At 42.5% G+C, this 22,079-nt stretch overlaps 1 protein-coding gene across 5 annotated transcripts in view; it reads right to left on the minus strand.

The window, feature by feature from the left end:
• Positions 1-22,079, minus strand: part of ttll7 (tubulin tyrosine ligase-like family, member 7) — a 67,475-nt gene that overhangs the window by 23,880 nt on the left and 21,516 nt on the right. For 3 of the 5 annotated variants that reach the window (XM_085774453.1, XM_085774456.1, XM_085774451.1), the window contains exons 9-13: positions 20,327-20,485; positions 9,688-9,782; positions 7,570-7,717; positions 6,380-6,453; positions 3,368-3,507 (exon numbers count right to left, since the gene is read on the minus strand). In XM_085774453.1, the coding sequence (XP_085630579.1) occupies positions 3,368-3,507; positions 6,380-6,453; positions 7,570-7,717; positions 9,688-9,782; positions 20,327-20,485 (616 nt within the window). The remainder of the gene's footprint in view (positions 1-3,367; positions 3,508-6,379; positions 6,454-7,569; positions 7,718-9,687; positions 9,783-20,326; positions 20,486-22,079) is intronic. The other 2 variants (XM_085774454.1, XM_085774452.1) reach the window with 1 other exon arrangement.

Below are 22,079 nucleotides of genomic sequence, written 5' to 3' on the forward strand. Positions count from 1 at the left end.
GAGCTGAAGGATATGCGTACAGCAGGGGGAAAAAATCATACATACACACAATAATTTTGACAGATTGCAATTTCTCATGCTTTTAGTGGGAATGGTAGTTTTTGCAGGAAAAAGAAAAAAGGGTTACTGTGGTCCAAACAGATATGTTTTCCTTTTGTCTGGAGAATGTCTGCTTATAACTGTATTTTACTTTTAATTTTACTTTTATTTTATTTTATTTGTTTAATTGTGCCCTTATGCCTGATGAAACTTATATTTTCTATACACACTATAGTTTTCCTATGGTGAGCCAAAGGCAATTTTCACCACAGTGGATAATAAAGATGTATTGTATTGTGACATTATTAATTGATGGTATGTTCTTAATTGTTCAGCTCTACTTCTGCTCCTGCTGCTCAAGAGAAAATTTGTTCCCTCCCTTTTTACAAACGGCAGCTGTTTGGACACTCAGTGGGCTGCTGTACAATTGCAGTGGCTATTACTTTGTTTGCCTATATACAGTATGGCCCATATTGCAAAATTGCTGTTCTAAACTGCTGATGTGGTTACTTTCTTTAGCTGTGGGTGGTGGTGATTTGAAGGGGCAGGTTCGATGGCAGTCCATTGTTTTGCTCTGCTTTCAGGGGCTTTGCATCAGTTACACTTTGTTTTTAAGTCTGCCTGTTGTTTATCAGCAGCAGCACTCTGGATTTTCTTTTTACTTAACTTTAAGTTACTGGAAGTAAATGTTCAGATTCCTCCACCAGTGAGACCAATGAGATCAGTTCAACAATGCTTATTCTTTTTAAACCAACATTATACTTTACATAAGAGAGCTTATGTTGGTGAGAAATTGTAAAAACTAAAAACAAAGGCACCAAATTGATTCCTAATATTCCTCTGTTTACTGTACATTTGAAGCACTTGCAGACCACTTTGATTATATTTGCGCTAACAGAGAAGTGCTCCCAGACTGCACTTGCAGTTACTTCTGCGATTCTACTTCATTGACAGAGTACTACAACTGACTGAACATGCACCTGCCCAGCTACACTTTTATTTTTCATTTCCATGTGAGAAAGAGATGGGGGAACAGGACGCATATCAAAAGCAAGCAGAAAGACGTAGATGGATAACAACAGAACTAACAATGTGATGCACACCTGTCAACATAACTGTTATGTCAGTAAAGAGAAAGGTGATGCAAACCCTGTAGAAATCAGTGTAACCTGTGGCTGCGCTCTCTATGCCGCGACTGAAGCCATGAAGGGTGCTGTGCACTGCATCAGTGTGTTATCACTAGGTTTACAACACATATTTTCTTTTCTTTGACAGTGTGACAATCCATGATATTTTTCAATTCATGGCCCTGAGAAGCCCACAAAGGCAGCAAACACAAGTCTTGGGGGCACAATGTCTGTCAAGATTGACAGATATGTTGATGGCACACTAGCAAATAAACTCTGGCTCCTTGCAACAGCAAAAACGAAACGAACAGGCAATGTACGTCAGATGATAAATTGTTGGCACCACCAGGGTTATGAGCTGTAGCAGTGCAACGAATGCACAAAACTAGGGGCTTCGGTATCTCATAAGATCTGTGTTACGTTCAGGTGCACACCTTAACGTGGTTAGGTTTTGTTAGGAAGTTTAAGATGGTTCTGTGTGAGTTCAGATTTGAGATGGCTGAATTTTGTGAGGCATTTTCCACCCAATCAAAGACCATAAGTAATCTGTGGTCCACTGCTTTGCTTACATCCTTTCTAAAAGAAGATTCAACTTATTCAGTTTATATTTTAATGCTGCAAATCCAGCAAAACAACAACTGATACTTGAGCAGGCAACTCGAACAAAGTAATTCCACTATTCAAATACGTAAGCTGCAAATCATGCAGGTTATAAAACAAGCTGAATTCGTGTTTCCACCATCATTGTGTGCAGTCAGCAAGAATGGGAAGCGACTAAACAGAAGACAGGCTGAAGAGCACAAACAAATACATCTGAAGTCCTTCAAGAAAAGTAACTCAAATCATGTCTATTCCTGACAACAGATTGGCTTGAAATCTATGTTTTAAAAAAAGGGAAGAAAAATAGTTGCATTATTTGTGGTCTGATGAATACCACATTCAAATTCAGGAACATCCCTTCTTGATCATAAATGGCCAAGATTGGGATCTATGTCCCTTTAATAATGAGGACAGTCCAGTTGTCACTCATGATCATGTTATTAGATAGTGAACTCTCCTGCTTCCTTTGTTTCTATTATCTCTCTCCCTTCCTACTTTGAACAAGATCCACATCTCTGTGTGTTCACTAAATTAAACTTACCTCTGCCTGGCATTTCCACTCTTTGATTGACATCCCTGCAAGAAAAAATGTTGCTGCACTTTTGAAAGGACACACAATAACTTTGTGGAAAAACAAACTACAAGGACTAGAGGCCATCCAGGAGGGTCTGTGTCTATGAAAGCTGAACCGCTGTATATGACACTTCAGTGTTTGATATGAATTTGTAATGTCAATACTACAGAAACATCCAAATGCAGTATTCACTATTACTGTACAGCTGCCAAAATAACTTGCAGGTTTTTTGTTCCATCTCCGTCTTTGCTGCTCATCAATGCTTCTTTCCTCTTTGTGTTTAAATATTCGATAATGCCCTTTTCTATGTCTTCTCTTATATAGATTTTTTTTCTTTCCGGATACATTCACTGACTGAATACAGAAAATTCCCTTTATGTCACAATATTTTGAAAAATATCAGTTTTACCATCTTTTACTTTGGGAATTTTGCTCATCCTGTCTATCACCAGTATCCTCCTCTCCCCTGTAAAGTTGATTCACACCTTTCTATTCAATCACTTAACAAAAACTACTGTAGGGCCACACACGTACCATGTATCTTAATAAAAATAAAAAAAATACAATAGACACTAGGAATGATAATACAAAGTCAAACTAAAAGGTATGGGCAGAAATGGTCAGTCATAACTAACTGACAAACACAAAAAAAGACAAGTATCCTGAGAGAGGGCCAGGAAACAGTTGTCTTTACTGAGCTATTCAGACACAACGATGACATTGTTGTGTGACATCTGATATGTTCTTAAGAACTAATGTATCTGTGGAGAGGCTCTGAATGACAGTGGGAGAGTGAGATAGAGAGAGAGCTGAAGAAGGACAGAAGTTCTAACACATACAAGGACTGCGGCACACTTCCCACATTATTTGCACATCCTTTTTTTGTGTCTGTGGGCAGAATCTTAATAGAAATGCGTGTGTGTTTCTTTTCTTTGGCATGTGCCTGTCCACAAGTGTCTGTATATTGTGTGTATATGTTTGTGTATGAGTTTCTATGATGTATGTGTGCGTGCGTGACAGTCTGTACGTGCCTTCATTCGTTTCAGAGGATTATTCATTTCCTTTTGAAGTGAGGCAGCTCGCCCAGCGAGGAAGGTCTGAAAGGCGGCCGAGAGCAGGCTTTCATACTTCTCCAACAGCAGCTTGTCGTCTGGGGGGTAAATACGTCTGTAGGCCGCAGAGACACAAAGAGAAAAGCAAAGAGAGTGAGAGAGGAGTGTAGGAAGAGGGGAAGAGAAAAGGCAAAGAATGACGGCCATCAATGCAGAGAGAGAGGAGGTGAGAAGAAAAAGAGGAGAAGAAAATAGGGTTTGGGGTCACAGTCACAAAGAGAGAGAGTGAGAGTGACAGAAAGGTAGAAAGGGAAAGAAAGAGAAGAGAGGGACTGAGACTGAGCAAAAGGCATAGGGGTTGAGAGAAGGAGTGGTGACGTAAATGGGATACAGGGAGCAGTGATGGAGGAAAGACAAAAAGCAGTAAAACAAAAAAGAACAAAGAACGAAGGGTGATAAAAGGCAGGCAAAAAGATAGAGAGATAAAATATGAGCAAGAGAGAAAGAGAACATGAATGCAAAGATGGAAAGGAAGAAATAGAGGAGGGAATGGACGAAACAATAAGGAGAGGATGGAGTGAGGTACAAAGAGAGGTCGAGGCACAGCAGGTGAGCATGGTGGATGGACAGAAAAAAAGAGCAAGCAGGAGGGGAAACGCACAGACGGAGAGAATTATAAGTATTTCAATTGAAGGCGTGAAGAGATGTAGAGAAAACAAAGGTGAGAGGCAAGATCGGGGCAGAAGAACGAAGGAGGTCAGAGCAAAGGGAAAAGACTGAACAGAAAAAAACACAATGGAGACGGTGATTTAAGACAGTGTACAAACTTCAGTCTGTCTTTTCACATGATGTAATGCGTTAATGCACATCTGCTTTCCACACACACAAGTTGTGCACTTAGCTTCCCCGGTTGTCCCGCTTTTTTGTTAATGTTTCTGTTCACACGTTCCACATAGTTTTGTGCCCTCAAGACTAAACGAGCAGTGCTGTGTGTTTATCTTGGGCCCGGGGGGATTAGGAAAATGTGTAAACCTCTGCCTGGTTATCCTCATGATACATCTCCGAACTTCCCCCCGAGTCGTCGATTCAGCCGTCAAATCAAAACAACGACGGCGTAATAGTCTAAATAAGAGTCGGTCAGTTTGGGGTGTGAAAGCTGGGAAATAGTTTGGTGTCTGAACAGAGATATTTAGATCCAGCCTCCTCCAGACTTGTTTTTTTTAATCAATAGGACATATATTAAAGGCCACATGTGCTTTTTTTTTTTTTTTTTTAAACACAAAGATAAAAAGTTGGATGTGATGTTTATGCAGGGAATTTTAATACATTTGACTACTAAGCTACATATCAGCACCTGAGCTGTAGGTTTACCAGCAGGTGCTGCAGTGCGAAGTAAAGTTTAATATTACACAATTCCACTATTAAAACTTATACTACACCCATCTGCCATTTAACAATTTTATGGAGGGAGGCTGTTCTGGGTACATGATTTCCATATTGTTGAGAAGTTGACCCAGTTCTCTTATTCACTTTAGTTACTGCAGCTCAAATCGAGCAGCTACAGAATGTCAAGAGACCTGAGATGAACTTTAGCTCCTTCCCTCGGCACCATCCTGCGCAGGATTTTGGAACTACCATCCTTTTCTTTCGGTTACATAGTCAACATTGTTTTATTTATCTTGACATACACTGTAAACCATGTGGAAAAAGTCTCTTAATAACTGCTGCAGGAACTGAATTGAAATGATAATCTATGAAAAGCTCCAGAGCCCCTCAGTCCTCAAAGAGCAACATAAATCACTTGACTGAAAAGCATAAGGTCAACACTTTAATAGTGGGTGATAACGGCTGCCTCTTTTTGGCACCATCCATTCAGAACATATGGACGTTTTATTTGAGGGTTACCCTGCAGTATGTTTTAAAGGAAATGTCCATGAGGTTACTTTCACACATATGTTTCCAATTGATCTAGCGGAAAAATTAATATTCATATTCCATTCACATCTGTTTAAAAATTGCCTTTGTTCCGGCCGATACTTTTGATTTCAGCGGCTTCAGTAATGTTAACTGAACAGCAACAATGACATCAAACCAGCTGGGGTTTCCTCTGATGCCACAGGGTCCTGGCTTGTCTGTACCTGATGCAAGGTTCATCTAATAGCCGAAAGTAAGGAAGTTCATTACGCGAACTCATCTAATGAGAAGCAGTGTGTTAATCAGACTCCAGCGCTGCGCCGGGACAACATTTGAATGCTAAGAGGTCTTTATTAGGGGTGCTCCAGACAGACCTCAGCCTGTCTGATTGACTGTCTGGCTGCCTGTCGGAAAAGAGGAAGGAGGTGACAGCACTTCATGCAGCCTGGGATTAGTATTCTGACTATCCATTCAGTCAAGTGATGAGTCAAGAAGTCACTTAGACTTGGGCAGACAGCAAGAGGGGCTTTCTGCGTGGTTTTATGTGTATATGCTTGTATATCTGCAACAGATTGTGAGAGAGAACAAAAATGAAGACCTGGAAAAGTGCCTGTGTGTATATGTTGGATAGAGAGAAACTGAGAAAGTGAAGGAAGGAACATTAACAATTTACAAGGGACAAGCGGCAAATCAGAACTTGGAGTTGCTGAGTCATGCAGTAAGGTAGATCTGCTCTGTCTGTGAGGTGACTATAAAAAATTGACACACTTGATGTCTTTCAAAAATATCAGCTGGAGATGGAGCAGAGAGGATTCGGGGGAGTGAGAATAGCTTGATGTCAAACAAAGCATACATGTTTATTTGAGCTTCTGAAATGCTGAAATGGTTATGCATACTGAGTGTCTTTAATTCTTCTGTCCCCCAAAACACAAGATGTTCTCTGTTGTTTGTTGTCTGCAGCAACATTATTTATTCTCCTGAGAGCATGGCGCTCTGTACATGACCCCATAAATGTAAGAGAAGCTGGCACAAGCACAGTGGATAGGGTTTCTGGAGGAAAAGCACTTCCTTACCTGTAGTTCCCCAGATGTTGCTTTTCATGCTCCTCCCGGGAGATCTGCTTGCGGACCTGTGCCAGTCGTTCTTTCTAGAAATAGGGGGAAAAAAAACAAAAAACAAAGGCAAATCTTTCAGATGAAAGTCTCTGCCACTCCAACCTTACCTTATATAAGAAACAGAGACGGAGAAAGAATAAAGCGTTAAAAACTAGAAGGTAATGAGGGAGAAAGCAGCCTAACCCATCTGTGACTTAATAATTCTCCCCATCTATTCTTTTATTAATATGTTGCAAAGGTATAATTGTGCAGCTCAGTTGGCCAATTTGGCATAAAGCAGAAAGGAGGGCATAACTCTACTACTGGCACTGCAGTATCATTGAGAATTGAATGATATGTGCCTTCAATAGACCTGAACCAGGTCTCGCACTTCAGCCATAACAGCACTCAAAGATGAGGTAGTGCCCTTTTTAAAATAGTACCTCTGCGCCATCTTTCCTTATTCCCCCTGATTACTGCCGTGGCTGATCAAAAGGCTAATCAAAGAGGGTGGGAGGCGTAAAGCACTAGTAGCTGCCACTTTTCCCGATATAGACGAGAAAACCTTCCCTGACTCCTTCATTTCAAAAGAGAAAATAATTAAATGGTGTGCTTGTCTCAGAAAACTCTGACTCTTTAGATGTAGGGAAAGAAGTACTGAGGTTTCCGCTCCGGTGTTTCCTTTCGTTTTAGCTTGTTTTGTTTCAGTTCTGATGATTTTTTTTTTTTGGACAAACTGATTGATGGATTTACTAAATGTCTGATAAAGTAATACCCAGCCAGTTTCACCTTTTATGCTCAGTTCCGTGAGGTCTTAAAAGCTTAAGTGGTATCTAATTACTCATGATGGAGCCATTGTTTCAGTCCTTTGGTCTTGAAAGTCTCGGTGGAGAGATGAATGAAAATCACTCTCAAGTCCCTAGACCACAGTCAAGGTGCGCCACCTTTTACAGGTGCTTAGCCTCCCAGATGCTCCACTAACGGTTGGTCAGTAGCCAGGGAAGAGAATTATGGTTTTAGTTGGCAGGTCCCAGATGGGAATAAATGTAACCGTATAAGTGTGAAGCTGCAAATCTTTTCCAAGTGTCTAATGAGGTTTAAGTCCAACATCATAGTTTTATTACATTTTATTATTAATTTTTGTGTGTGTGTGTGTGTGTGTGCATTACCAGCTCTTCTCTCCTTCTCTCCAGTGTGTGACGTTGTTTCTCCCAGTCCGAAGAAGCAGCAGAGAGTTTCTTCATGGAGCCGTGTCCGTAGAGTCGTCTCTGAGCCTCTGCCTTCTGCTGAGCCAGGTTGCGTTTCTTATCACTGGCCCTGGGTCAACATAAAGTGAGCAGAGTCAACACAGATCATAAGTAAAACAAAAGGAAAGGGTTCAGACTCCATTAAAAGTAAGACCAAAAATGGTAAATCAGGTTTTCTGTTGTCTTCCCACTGGAGATCTGACAACTCTTCCAATTACACCCTACATCTTTGTTCTCTGTCACTTTCTCTCTGCATGCAAATATCTTATGTCAAATATATAATAAACAGACGTAATCTGCAGAAGAAAGGTTTTCATGAAAGCAGTAAACTAGGATGAGGTTTGACAGCGTGTGGGTCTCACAGCTAACTGAAGAACTGACCTGAATTTGCCATTTGATCGTTACATCATTGTGGTGGTAAAAAAGAAAACATTCAACAATACAAAGATAAAGATGGAGCAGAGACACAAACAAACCGACAAGCCCAAGATGAACAGTACCAGACAACTAATTCTGAACAAGTGGGCCATTGCAGTCTAGAGAAAGGGCAATTCATTTTAGTCAATCGCTGGCCCTTTAAATTGGATATTGAGTGCTGTTGGGGGGCTGAGGTTTATCAATGTCCATGCCCAGCCGGGTCTGAATTGATCCCCCGTTGATACAGTTGGTGTGGCGAACAGAGTTGTGAGCCGTCCCAACCTCAACACACCACCAACCCCTCCCTTATGGGAAGCAAAGCCATTACTATATAAGGAAAAAGTGAGTGAGGTAGAACAAAGCCCTCATTCACTTCAGCATGAACATAAGCAGTTTGTCCGGTAAAGAGAGAAAAAAAAAAAAGCTCTACGCCGCCTTTCAAGGCCTCCTACGATTTATTTGTCATGAAATAATCAAATCTCCCCTTTTAATCTGTGGGAACCCAGAAAACATCAACCACGAAACAAATCATTTTGATGAGAGATTTGTTTGTGCCGACTGAAGCCGGGCGGGAGGATGGAGTGAGTTTTTATGTGGGATGGCTACACCACACTTGGCCAAACTAGATCTATGGCGTTGCGTGAAATTCATCCATTGTGAATGTGCGTGTGTGTGCGTGCTTGTGTGTGTGTGTGTGTGTGTGTGTGACCAGTAGAATTGAGACTATATTTAGAGCAGTAAGAGGAGGACAAGCATAGAGAGAGAAAGAGAAAAAGAGAGCAGAGATCCAGAGGTCTGGTGTATGATGATCAATCAGTGGACAGACTCACTATAGCCAGGGGACAGAAAAGCATGCCAGCAAGCAAACACACACACATGCACACGCACACAACACACACACACACACACACACACACACACACACACACACACACACACACACACACTTACAGTACATATATACATGCACATACATTATACAGCAAGAATGAAAGTATGCGTAACCCAAACAGGCAAACAAATACACCCGTAAAGCAAAGTAAAACAGCAACACTGGGAGCTTACTGTATATAAATATATAGAGCAGGGTAAACAAAGGACTCACAACCACACACAGCATAACAGCAGGTAGAAAGAAATTCAGACACACACATAATACAGTGTCCGATTGAAGGGTGCACAAAGCACACAATCAAGGCATAGCTTTGTACCTTGGCCATTATCTGTCTTTCTGTCCACTAAAACAACACCAACACACAAATTTACAAGGCAAGGAGGTTTTTTTTTTTTTTTTTTTGTGTCTTGTTTTGTCCAAAGCTCAAACCTCCTGTTAGCTTTAAACTAGTGGACACCACTGTGTCATCAGTCTGAAGCCAAACAAGATGGAGACTAAATTGTGCTGTGAATCAAAGCAATTCCAAAGTTTTCAAGGCTGCCAAATAAATAAAACTGAAGGAATCGACTGAAATGTTTAAACATTGAGAGCCCTGTAGAATAAAGTTTCACCCGAGCGTTGACTGACTCATGCAATTCATGTGTGTGTGTCCGTCTGTAAGTACAGTGTGTGTGTGTGTGTGTGTGTGTGTGTGTGTGTGAGTGAATGACCGCTGCAGAGAACAGTACCTTATGTTGAGGAGTTTGAGAGCATTGAGCAGCACGCCTTTCTTCACGTCGTAATCAATCTTCTGATCGGTCCCAAAGCTCGGAGCTCGATTGATCTGCCAGAGAGAAGAGGAGAGAAACACTGAAAGAATATTCGGGTGGGGGTGTGAGGGGCAGTTTCTACCTTATCTCGTTTTTTTTTCTTTCTTCCCAGTTCAGCAGAGAGAAATACTATGCAATCACAGGAGAGGATTTGTGGATTTAGGGCATCTTTGGAAAAAAAAAAAAGTGATCTGTTCCCACAAGGAGAGAGAAAGATGGAAAGGAGTTGTTTTTATTTTATTTTATTTTATTTTGAAGGACACTTTGGATTCCGTAGCCTCTACCTGGGCATATATTTAACACCGATGTGTGTGTGTGTGTGTGTGTGTGTGTGTGTGTGTGTGTGTGTGTGTGTGTGTGTGTGCTTGTCTGTGAAGTATCTGTGTATGAATGCATGCAGACTGCATAGGTTAAACCGTCACCAGGTGCCAGATAAGTGACCCTGCGCTTTTCAGCCAACCACGGCAAGCACTCCTTGACTGTAACCTAAATAAGCCCAACGCAGCCTGACAATGTAACACCCATTCATACCGGCAATAATCTCTTTGTGAGCATCAGCAAATTGCCGCCGCTCAGCTCACTGCCATCAGGTACAATCAAGAAGACCGCTCAGACAGACAGAGTCAAATAAGCAAGAACAGAATAAGCCACCTGTGATTTGAGGTACAAATGCCGAAATCACCCGGGGAAAAATTCAAGAACAGCTTACCTTTCAAACCAGAACCCTTTCCAGCACCAGTGAGAGTATTCAGATAAATTCAGATCTCTCTTTTTACACCTGACACAACAAATCACTTTGTGTGTAGTCTTTGTCATGTTCCCTCTCTCCCAAAGACAGGCAGAGATTCTGTGAGACAATAGGACCAGCAAATGTTGAGAAGTGCATTGGGAGAGTGAATGAACTGGCAGCTGCGATTGGAAAGGCGACTTCAAATGACAATGCACCAGATGCCCAACGAGACCTTGATTGTTGAGATCAGGTCACCCCTTACAACTGTTTTTGTTTATGTGGTAACAATAGTATGACTGGCTCTTTCTGACATCATTTGATTTGTAACAGCTTTAATAGTAATAGCTGTAATAATGGTGTAGTTGTTGAATGAGTGAAAGTAAGCACATGTGAGAATCCTCTGTGAATTTCATCATCACAGGAAGGGAATCCTGACTTGAAAGGAAAATATTGAATCACTGAATCAGAAATTTCTAAATGAATTGGTTTATGAAGCCTGACAAAAGCCACATATCAGAAAAAAATATCTGTTTTATGGATGAAAACTGCTGCCACAGTAATAGTTCTGGAAGTGGAGCTGGAAATTCATTCTTCCCAGTAACATTAATCTGCAGTCAGAGCGAGTATTTGTGACAGAAACATTATTCGTCTTGTTCCTATCTTCCGTTAGAAAATAAGCAGTTGGATACAGTTGAAGACATCAAAGCAGCACGACAGCCAATCACAAACTGTGATTTCGGGAACGGAGCAACGCTGAGCCAATCAGAGGTTTTAGGGTGCATTATAGATCCACGCTCTATCTGCCAATCAGGAAAGTGGATAAAGGCTGCTGGAAGAGACCAATGAGGAAGCTGATAGGTGTGCAACATCGGGCCATTTTGGAGCCAAGAATCAAGAGTTTTGGCTGAAAATGAGCAACAAACCCCAAAAAGCTCCTTTACAGTACAGAGATGTGCAAAGCATCTCAAAGGGTTGTGGTGGTAACTCTCAGTAACTCCAACCCTCTTTCTCTCCCCGTCTTCAGAAGTAGCCATTACTAATCCTGACACAATGGCGCATACTGCTCTGTGGCAGATTTGGGAACAGTGCTGTATGATGATATTTACATCACAACCAGGCTCAGAGCAACTGAGAGAGCCACATTGTTGCCAGCGTTGCCAGCAGCGGGGCAGGTAGCCCAAAAAGAGCAGTTCATTTGGATCATAAACCGGCAGTAAAACAAAATGTCAACAGCCATTTCCAAATTGCTCTACAGCAACACACATAAATGCCAAACACCTGCGATGCATGCGAATTTGACCGTTTAAATTAAAAAATACATGTACCCGTGTGAGGCAGGGCATAGGTGAATAAAAGCACACAAGCTTAAGAAAACCTATCCTGAGCAGTAGCTCTCTGCGTTATCCTGAAGTATCTGTGTAACCTTCTCTTGGGCCGTCGTTTCGACTAGTTCAAAAGACAGGTCCGCAAATACCACAAGTAAGCTACTAAATCCACACCAGCACGAAGCGGGGGTTTGTGTGGACGTGCCTTTGTGAGTGTGTGCGCACGCACCCACATGTGCGTTTCCCTACACAGCAACCATTTATCAGAGGGACCGGGTTGGTGATGAATGTCTTCCAGCGCAAAGAGGAAAAAAGGAACAGAGACCCTATCCAACTCTTTCACTCAATAGAATGAAGTCTACAATACATCCTTCTGTGCGCTGGGAAGGACAGAGCTCCACTTCGACCTACAGTACCTTACCTAAGAAAAAAAAACTCTACAAAAGGAAAGGAGGGAAAAAGGTCTGTTTTCATTTAGAGCAATCCCCAATATGACAGCCACAATGAAAAGAGTACGGCTTTAGAGCGCCGTAGCCTATAGGTAACAGCCAGACTGGCAGTGATCCTGGTGATGGTTGTCTCGTTACTTGTCTTCATTTCTTAGTTTGATTCCCGGTGTCAAGCTGTCACGGGGGAAGACTGGCATTGCAACACTCACTGTCTCTCTTTGCTCTACCCCAAGCTTTCGTCTCTCTCTCTCTCTCTCTCTCTCCTTCAACTCCCCGCCTGTCGCACTTCTCCTCTCCTGGTTAGTTTCTCTTCCCACTCTGTTTCTTGCTGTCTTTCACCCCATTTTCTGTCTGGTCACTCATTCCCCCCCTCTGCTTGCTAGCCCTCACTCTCTGGTCATTACCTCTCTTATTCATTTTTCTCCCCCGTGTTTCTGTGTTCTCCTTTTCCTCTCTGGCAAAGGAAGTTGGACCAGTCTGGTCCTAATGAACCCCTGCAGGCTCCCAAAACCCCCACTCTGATTTCCTTAAGTGACTCTGGCAGGGTCTTAAAGGAGCCCCCGGTTGCTCCAAGACGCATTCAATAAAAGCGTCAGATGAAAAGATTAGAAACTCCTTTTTACTCTCGCTTTGATTCAGTTCAGCATCAGCATCACATTAATGTAGACCAAATATGAGTCGGTCAAACAGCAGATTGAGCGTGTAGGAAAAGAACATGTCAGTGAGTAATTTCTCACAGGACAGGTTTATCTTCATCTGATCATCCAATTAAACGTGCACAGATCAGAGGGTGAGCTGTAAACCATTAACATACTGTCTGCAGGAGATGTAGCGCTTTTTTATTTTGTGCACCTGGACGTGTGTGAGTGAGACGCAAAAGTCTCTTGTCATTGTTTATGGAGGCACTTGTGAAGCAAAGTTTGTGGTGGGGAGCTTTCCATTTGGTTTGAATTGTCTTTGAACCGCAGGTCTGTCTACTGATCTTTACTGCAGCTGCTTAACTACAAACAGAAGGGCCAGAAGTTCAAGCAGTGAATTTCTCATGGCTAACTTGATTTGATAAGTTTATTCATTTCCAATTGGAAAATTCTCTGGAGGGTCAGTCTCATAACGTTCTGCCCTCTGGAACAGGTGGGAACTAAGTGTATTGGCCAAAGGATAGTTACTAAGTAAGTAATGGCCATAGAGGAAATGCTATTATTAAAGTAGCCACAGGCCAGGTCCGCTCACCAAGAGAGAATAAACTCAGTGCAGTATACTTCATACTGTGTCATGATAGTGGCTCAAATTCCAACTCCAATTCATTGTTATCATTTCAATTATGAATGAGCCCAGTAAAAAATACCCTTACAGATGTTACGTGTCTCACTCATTGTTGAAAATGTAGTGGGCATCAAACAGTTTGCGCCTGTGGCCCTCTGCCGTGTCACATCGACCCTAATAACACAGCAACGGCAATGGATCAAGAACAATCAGCTGCTTTCTTTCCACAACAAATTGCTTCCCCCCATCGACATCTATTCTGCGTCTGGAATACTCGTCAAACAAGTGCAGCGGCTGCTCGTGATTAATCGGTTCAGAAAAAAACGACCCCCTCTTATTATTCCTGGCAGAGTGTAAACAACCACTGCTTTGACAAGCCCCCCATTCTGCCCCAGCACACTCGAGGGTATCGGCACAGTTCATCCGCTGTCAGAATGGAGTGTTTGTTGCCGCACAATGGTGAAATGAGAAAGGGAGAGCAGAGAGGGAGAGAGAGAGGGGAGAGCATGAGTAGCGGTGCGTCAGAAAGACAGACAGCTGGCCGCCCCGTTAAGTCGTTCTCTTGTTTCAGCCGTCTTATCAATCACTGTTTTGTTCTTTTTGTGGCGTTTTTAGTGGTCCAGTCGGACACCGGGAAACTCTAGCTGAGCATGCTGAGCCGCCGGTAAAGGTCCTGGGAGTAAGTGGGCCAAAGCCTCGCTCAGCCACCAGTCAGCCTGACCCGCCTGACTGACTGACCGGCATGGTGCAGGGAGTGCTGTTGTTTTTTTTTCCCTTCTTCTCTTGAAGACATACAGAGATACAATCAGACACAGCCACAAAAGGCAAAAGGTGCCCTTAAGGTACACAATAAAAGTAGGAGTGGACAAAGTATTGTAGCTGCACAACATAGTGCTGTAGCTGCACACACACTTAACTCTCACTTCAGTACTTATAAACATTCAATTATATATAAACAAAACACACATTAGGTCTGAAACTGCCGGTAATCAATATGCAGGCATATACATCTTTGTCAGTCTCTTACAAACTCAACCACACATTACAGTTCCATATGTCACTCATGAACATGCAATATATATCTTCCCTCTCAATCACATGCGCACACACAAACACAGACACACACACACACACACAGTCACTGGCACTGCCATACATCCCTGATGATAAATGACTAAATGTTGGGGTGTGTTTTCAACTGCCCCACATACGAGGCCCGTGCGCTCCTAATTTGATACTTATTCCATGAAATAGTCATGTTGGGGGAAAATGGATGTGGATAGAGATAGACAGTCCCATACATCATTGTAATTATTCTTTAATAAACCTCTTACAAAAAAAGAGCGGCTTGTGGGTAACTACTGCCACCTAGGGTTCGCAAGGAGAAAGACGTCCCCTCAGAACTCAGGACGATATCCATGGACATTTAAATAAGAATGAATCCCACTAAGTACCAAAGATTAATCAAAGGCAAAAGGAGAATGGAAGGTGGAAGGGGGCAAGAGAGACTCTGAAAGATAATTGAGTATATCAAACTGTATGTATTCTGCTCTATCATTTTTCACCCTAGAAAATTCAATCATGAGGGGATGAAAATTATTTGGAGAGCACAGGTAGCAAGTAAATTCCTCCTTAATCACCCAAAATACACAATAACGTTCGACTCGGCTGTTGTAGGGGTTAGAAAACATTTCTCAAATTTCCTGAGGAAACATCTGAAAGGCAGGATAACCTCTAAATCCTTCTTTCAAAAACTCCTTAGGAAAACAGCTATGCTTCAAATGGCTACTCTTCAGACTTTTATGAAAAGCTATAAGGACATAAAATTTTCATTTCATTCTACACAGATCAGATAGAATTTCAATTGAGAAGTTACATAAGTGTGAGCCACTATTTATTCCGCACAGGAAATTAACATGACTTTCAGAATTTGTGTTTCTCTCGCATTATGTTTGTTTGTGTTGAGGATATCGGAGAATAAAAAAAATATCCATGTTTTGCTTTTGTTTTTTTTTCCCCCCTCTATGTGCATTTGTGTGCATTGTGGCATCTGTTTGCTCTTGCCAGTGCAGATTACTGCACACAAACACACCCCCAACACAAACACTCAAACACACACACACACACACACACACACTCAAAAGAAAAGGAAGTCTGGATTATGTTGGCTCTGAGGGATGGACAGGCAAACCAAACTCATCTTGAAACAATTGGGGACAGAGCACTGAAAGAGAGGAAAGTTGCAGGAAGGGGTGAAAGGAGGGAGCGGAGGGTGGGGGTGGGGGGGGCGCAGTATCTCCAGCCCTTGGGGGGGAGGGGAGGGGAGGGGGAGGGGAGGGGCAGTCCAGCTGCAGCCTGTTGTTCTGTTGTCGGATTGCCCATTCACACACGCACAAACACACCGAGACACAAACAGACCCGTGCCACGGTTGACCTAACCATGCCCGCCTCATTAGCTGCCAATCACGCCGCACAACTCGTCCTGAAGGGGGAAGAGGAAGGAAGACGGAGAGAGATGGATGAGGAGTTAAGTTGTAGCCACCAGTAATCAAGTTGCCCTAGGCTCCAGTGTGGGGAGCATTGACTCTCAACAATGACACGACAAACACCATGAAAGCTGACAAACTTCTTATTTCTCTTTATTTCTGCTGCTTCCTGAATTATTGTGTTTGTGTGTTTTTTTATGCAGTCTTCCTCTATTCTGCCTCTCTGGCTGCATAAAGAGATGCGGCTGTGGGCTGGAGTTTGATGGTAGACAGATCAGAATGGCCAACCGCACACACACACCACAGCGGACTGTTCCCAGAGGGACTAAGACCACAAATTCACACGAAGCGCAGAAACAGCATCAGTTGTAATGCAGTAGCTCTCGTAGTGCATATGGGTTTTAATAGTGCAGGCAAACACACATATAGTACCAAATCGCACACACAGTGACACAATGACACAGTGCAAAGCAAATTCAGATTCAGACACACTAACTCACACTCATTTACACACACACACACACACGCGCGCTCTCACACACACACTGACTGTGGTCCTAACAGCGGGCCAACCAGCCTTTGAGCTGCCTGGTGCCCGGCTCTAGAGAGAGCTTTGCACGGACCAGGCAGGTTTCTAATTATTCGTGCTCACTACAAACACTTGTTTCTTCTTAGTTAGAGTTGACCAGCTGGAGCTTTGTTTTCTGCTGCGTGTGGGGGGAACAACTGAAAAAAAAAAAAGGAGAAGAAGAGAGCCAGAGACTATAATGAGACTGGGCTTCAATCCACCGATTCCTTGTGTTGTTGGGGTACGAGGACACCGATCAGGACCCCATGAGGTCTTTTTTGGGTTGTGCTTTAGTTAGAATGGGCGGAGCATTTAAAGTAGAAATGTGTATATATGTATATAACATGTACTGTAAATATATCCCGCTTGTCCTTGACCATCACTCACCAAACATTTAGTAATATTTTTTCGATTTTCCCCTCACTCTATTTGACATTATTTGTCATGCTGGCTTACAGCACATGGGCCCTGGATAATCTTGAGCGAGGAGGGACGGGGGTGTCGGGGGGACAGGGGTGATATTGTGGTACCATTGCTATATTTTGCCATTGAGTAAATACGTGCTCTGTGAATTACACTGGATTTGGAGGGGCCTGCTCTTCTCTTTGACCCATGCACCCCTAATTTTTAAAACAGCACCATGTGTTAGCTTCAGCTTGTGTTATGAAGCAGTTCCTGAATTAAATATATGTGCTATTATGTAGCTGCTATGTTTTTCTTTGCTTCTATTCCGCTTTCAAAAGATGAAGAAAACATTCAATGAAGCCCTCAAAGCAAAAAGCCTTGAAACTGACAATACAAACCACAGCCTAAGCAGAAGTGTGTGAACGAGTGTGTGCCTGTTCGTTCGTGTGTGTGTGTGTGTGGAGTGAAGATCACGGCTCAATGAAACGCCTCTCCTATACGAGACACAGATGCTGTCTGGGCTGGTTTAATGAAAGTGAACGTCTCCGGTTACGCCATTTGAGCATGTGTGTGTGTGTGTGTGTGGCTGTGTCTATGTGTGCACCAGTGTCGTGCTGATGTTTTGAATGTCAATAGGAGGTAAAACTTGTGTTGAAAACCCTGCTGAATTAAGATAAGGATCGCACAAAAGCCTGTCTCTCTCATTCTACCTTCTCTTCTCCTTTTTTCTATAGTTACTCTGAGCACAATGAGCCTGTTTGATGCCTGGCCTTGGTTTGAGAAGCATCACTTTTGCCGTCTGTTGTCACTCCTGCGACAAGCTATTTAACAGGTGCTTGCTGTTCAGTGGGCTGTTCTCCTTGAGTATCTGCATTGGTTATCTGTGTTTTTTGCAATAATTTCTCTTTGTGCTCTGTTGCTCACAAAGAGTCAGTGTTTTGCATCTCCAACACTTCCATGTTTTCTTGCAACGGGGAGACAGAGATAAACATGTCTAATCATACTAGTTTGAATTTTTAATACCTTGTCCAGAGAGGAAAATAAATAAAAGAAATACTGGCTGTTTTCTGGATGTGTAATTGGGGGATGTGAGAGGCAATCATGTTCTTTTTCCCCTCCCCTGCCTACTTCACACACGGACAAAAATACAAAAACAAAGGGCAGGACTAATGTCATTCGACAGTTTCTTATATATGATACCATCAAACTTCCAGGTACCCGACTGGCTTTGAGTTTACACAGGTTGAACTTTCATTTCCTGGCAGCGAGTTTGCATGTCCAACAACCAACTTTGACGTTTTAAAGAGTAAGAGATGAAGACGTCAGAACGGCAGTCTGGGTAAAGCCCCAACGAGGCGTGGCACACATAATTCACAGTGACACCAATACGGAAACCTGAGAGGTGAAGTCCACAAATTCAAAACAAACCTGTAAGACCGAGACTGTGTCTCAACTCCTGACACAATTGTTACTGTTTTGGGACTCAAGGGAGGGAGTGACAGAAATGAAAAATAAAAATGGTGAAATGGGGTGAAATAGATTCAATTTGCCCCCAAAATGTTGCAAAGTGATCTGCTGAAAAATTTAATTTGGACCTGAGGGGTTGCCATAGGGTACAGTTTGTGGCAACCAGCCGATGGGCCCGGCTGCGCGTTGCGTCCCGGCTGAATAGGAATGAGCATCGACACGCTAAAAAGTGGTAATAAAGTTATTTTCAGGCTTGACAGCGTACGCAGTGAGGATTTCAGAGGGGGTCTCTGCGCTTGCAACTATCCCCTGACTAATCAGTTGAATTTTGGAAATAAATGATTGTTGGTGTAAATGTTGCGTGAAAGAGAAGCACGGTGGTGTGTGTGTGTGTGCGTTGTGTGTGTGCGTGGGATGTTAATTGATGAGAGTTATAGAGAGCTGCTAGTAGCACAGGGGGGATCATTACTACTGGAGTGGAACAACTGCATTCACGGCTGTTTGCCATGTCTCATACACACTGATACACACACACACACACACAGAGTGCACATGTAATGTCACAGTGCACCAGCAGTCAGAAGGAACGCCACTTTTGCTCTCTCTTGTACATCCTTTTGTCACATAGTTCAACTGTTCAACTACACAAGAAGAGTCAGGTAGAGTAATTATATCACACTAATTCCATGATGACTCTTGCAAAAAAAAAAAATACGACTATCAAATGTCACTCTTTTTTTCTTTTTTTTTTCTCCAAAATCAGAGGTTTTTGGAAATCGCAAGATTTATTTTGGGTTGGCATGATGGGGAAAAACAAACAATTATCCCAGAGGCATTTCCCATCCTTGAGTCAATTTGTGGGAAAGTGGGGGTAGAGGCACACAGCCACTTTGGGTTAAAGGATTTAGGTCACACTTTAACTGACTGGCTGACATCAGAGCGGCGAGAACGAAATCCTGGAGTGGACTCTGTTTCCGAGTCCTACTCCAGAATGACTGACACCTGAGAGACTGAAGAAGAGAGAATAAGGGGAGGGTGTCTTACCAGTCAACCTGCCGCCTGACCTATATTTTTGTTTCCTGCATCTGTATGTGTGTGTGTGTGTGTGTGTTTGTGTGTGGAGGAGGGGTATTCATCTTGTTTTATATGCTGCTGTGTGTGTACGCATGGATTTCTTTATGTATGCGTGGGCATTTGCGAGTGCACACATGCATGTAATTTTCTGAGCATGTTTGTGGTTGTGTACGTTCCTGTCATTTAGCATGGGAATGTGTGTCTCCTTGTGTCTGGAGGCGCACAACTGCGTACTTAAGACTGCATTGGTGTTTGTGCGTGTTTCTGTGCACCAGGGACAAGAGTGTGTAAGCACAATCAGTGTGTGTTTATGCTTTCTGTCGGTGTGGCGACGTCTCTCTCTCTCTCTCTCTCTCTATTGCACTGATGCCACATTATTTCAGTTTAGGAGCCACTGTCACTTTAGGAGCAGCAGAGACAGGTGAGACTCCGCAGCCCGCCCGTTTCTGACTGACAAGCACACACACACACTCACTCAGTTTGTTTTAAATTTTAAAATACTATTAAGATTTACACTGAGATGCTACATTAGAAATTAAATTAAATTAATAAGAAAGTTTTAAATTCAAGATTCATTAATAAAACTTTAAATGCTACTGTGAATAATACACTTAATACACTTCTTTTGTGTATTAAAAAAAATAAAATAAATTTAATGTCCAGTTTTTTCCAAGCAACAACAGGTAGAAATTTCAAAAAAAATTAAAATAAAAAAAAAGAGAGAGGCTTAATTATGCTGTTTCACACTCATAAGCACGCACGCACACACACACACACACGCTGAGTTGTACCTCCAGTAGCCAGGGTTTCAGTTTGCGGTCCAGGATGATGTCAAAGCCCAAGACCTCAAAGCAGACGCTGTCGCTCCCTGGTGGCTGGCCGGGGCGACACATGCGGTAGGCGTGCAGCACGTGGGGTTCAGCTACTATCAAGGTCTTCACCACCAGCTCCTGCCAGGACACACACACCAACATAAAGACATAATGAAGAAAACACAAGTTTTCTGTTAGATTCTTCTTTTAAAAAAGCCACAGTCTGCACTTTCTACAGGAGCTGATTATTAAAGGTCCCCTAAAACTGTAAATGGTGCGATTAAGAGTTCTGCTTTAATTTCTGTTGCACTTTCAGACAAAACACCTGCACCTTAAGATTCAGGATAAAACTGAATGACGCAATCATTACACTCACGACCCTGTGATGTACAGACATGCTCCACAGACGTACATGTAAGGCTACAATCCTTAATTGTATTTAATTAATCCTTAATTCCCCCGTGTCTCAATACACCCTGTCAGTTTAAAATCCGAGTAGAAGCACAAAGTATTACAGGCACACGGCCTTTTGAATATTCCACCCCCACACACTCTTTCACCAGTGTTGGTGGTAGTCCATCTGTGCAGCTCCCAATCTGTGTGTGCATGTGTGTGTTTGCGCGTATGTTTGCTGGCTGCTACCTGCCCACCTACTCCCACTGTGTATGTGGGGTAAACATGCTCCATCCTGACAGACAAACACACACACGGCACAAAGCTTCATGCCCCACACCGTTCTGCTGGCCCGCAGTTTGCCCAGTCCAGTTTGACTGCTGGGTACGGGGAGAGGGCTACGGTGGCCTGGCCCTGGCCTGATAAGCTGCACCCCCCCTCCTCCCCTTTTCTATCTGTCTGTCGCTTACACACCTCCATCCATCTATCCATCCACCCGTCTGACCCACAGGCTGCCCAGCACAAACACCTGCTCCCACTACTGCCGTTTATGCCTGAAGTCCCTGCCCTGGCTGCTGTGTGTGTGTGTCTGTGTGTGTGTCTGTGTGAGTGTGTGTCTTTGTCCCTCTTCCATCACCTGCCTCCTTATCCCAAGCCCCCAGCACTGGCTACTGCCTAGCGCTGTGCATGTGTGTGAATGTGTGTGCCTGTGTTTTTTTAAACTTTGAGCTAATATTTGCCAATTAAACTTTTTAAAAATCGTTTTCCTTTTTTTCTATCACATCCAAATACATTTGGATCTAGAATTAAATAGTTTTATTATTTTTATAGATTCATTTCTCTTTCTATAGAACTTGAGAAACCAGGATACTTACTTAGTGATTAGTGTGGACTTTTCCTATGTTTTTTGTTTTTTTTTGGTTCAGATGACGGCATGTCAACACTGCAAAATTGCATATTTATAATCAAATGAGAAAATATTAAGAATATAGCATGTAACACATCTCTGTTTACAATTCAATCAAGTAAATCATATGCACAATAACATCTCTGAGATCTCTGAACCTCTGCATTTAAATGCCCATCAATTACTACTGTTTAATTTTAATGTGTTTATTAAATGCAGAATTTATTCAGTTTTTTTCAAAGAAAACATATTAAAAATTTGGAAATTGGCAAGCCCCCAAAAATCTAAAATAAAATTGGTGCAGAATGAGCGTGTTTGTGCGTAGTTATTATCAAATATAAAATCCATAACTACCCTATTTGTAGTCAGATGGTGTTCTCAAAATTACACCCACATACGTATAAAGCTGCAGCTTTGCTGGTCAAACCTTGG

This window comes from Trachurus japonicus, chromosome 4, assembly GCF_045865225.1.
Source record: "Trachurus japonicus isolate A0001 chromosome 4, Traja_1.0".
Lineage (NCBI taxonomy): Eukaryota > Metazoa > Chordata > Actinopteri > Carangiformes > Carangidae > Trachurus > Trachurus japonicus.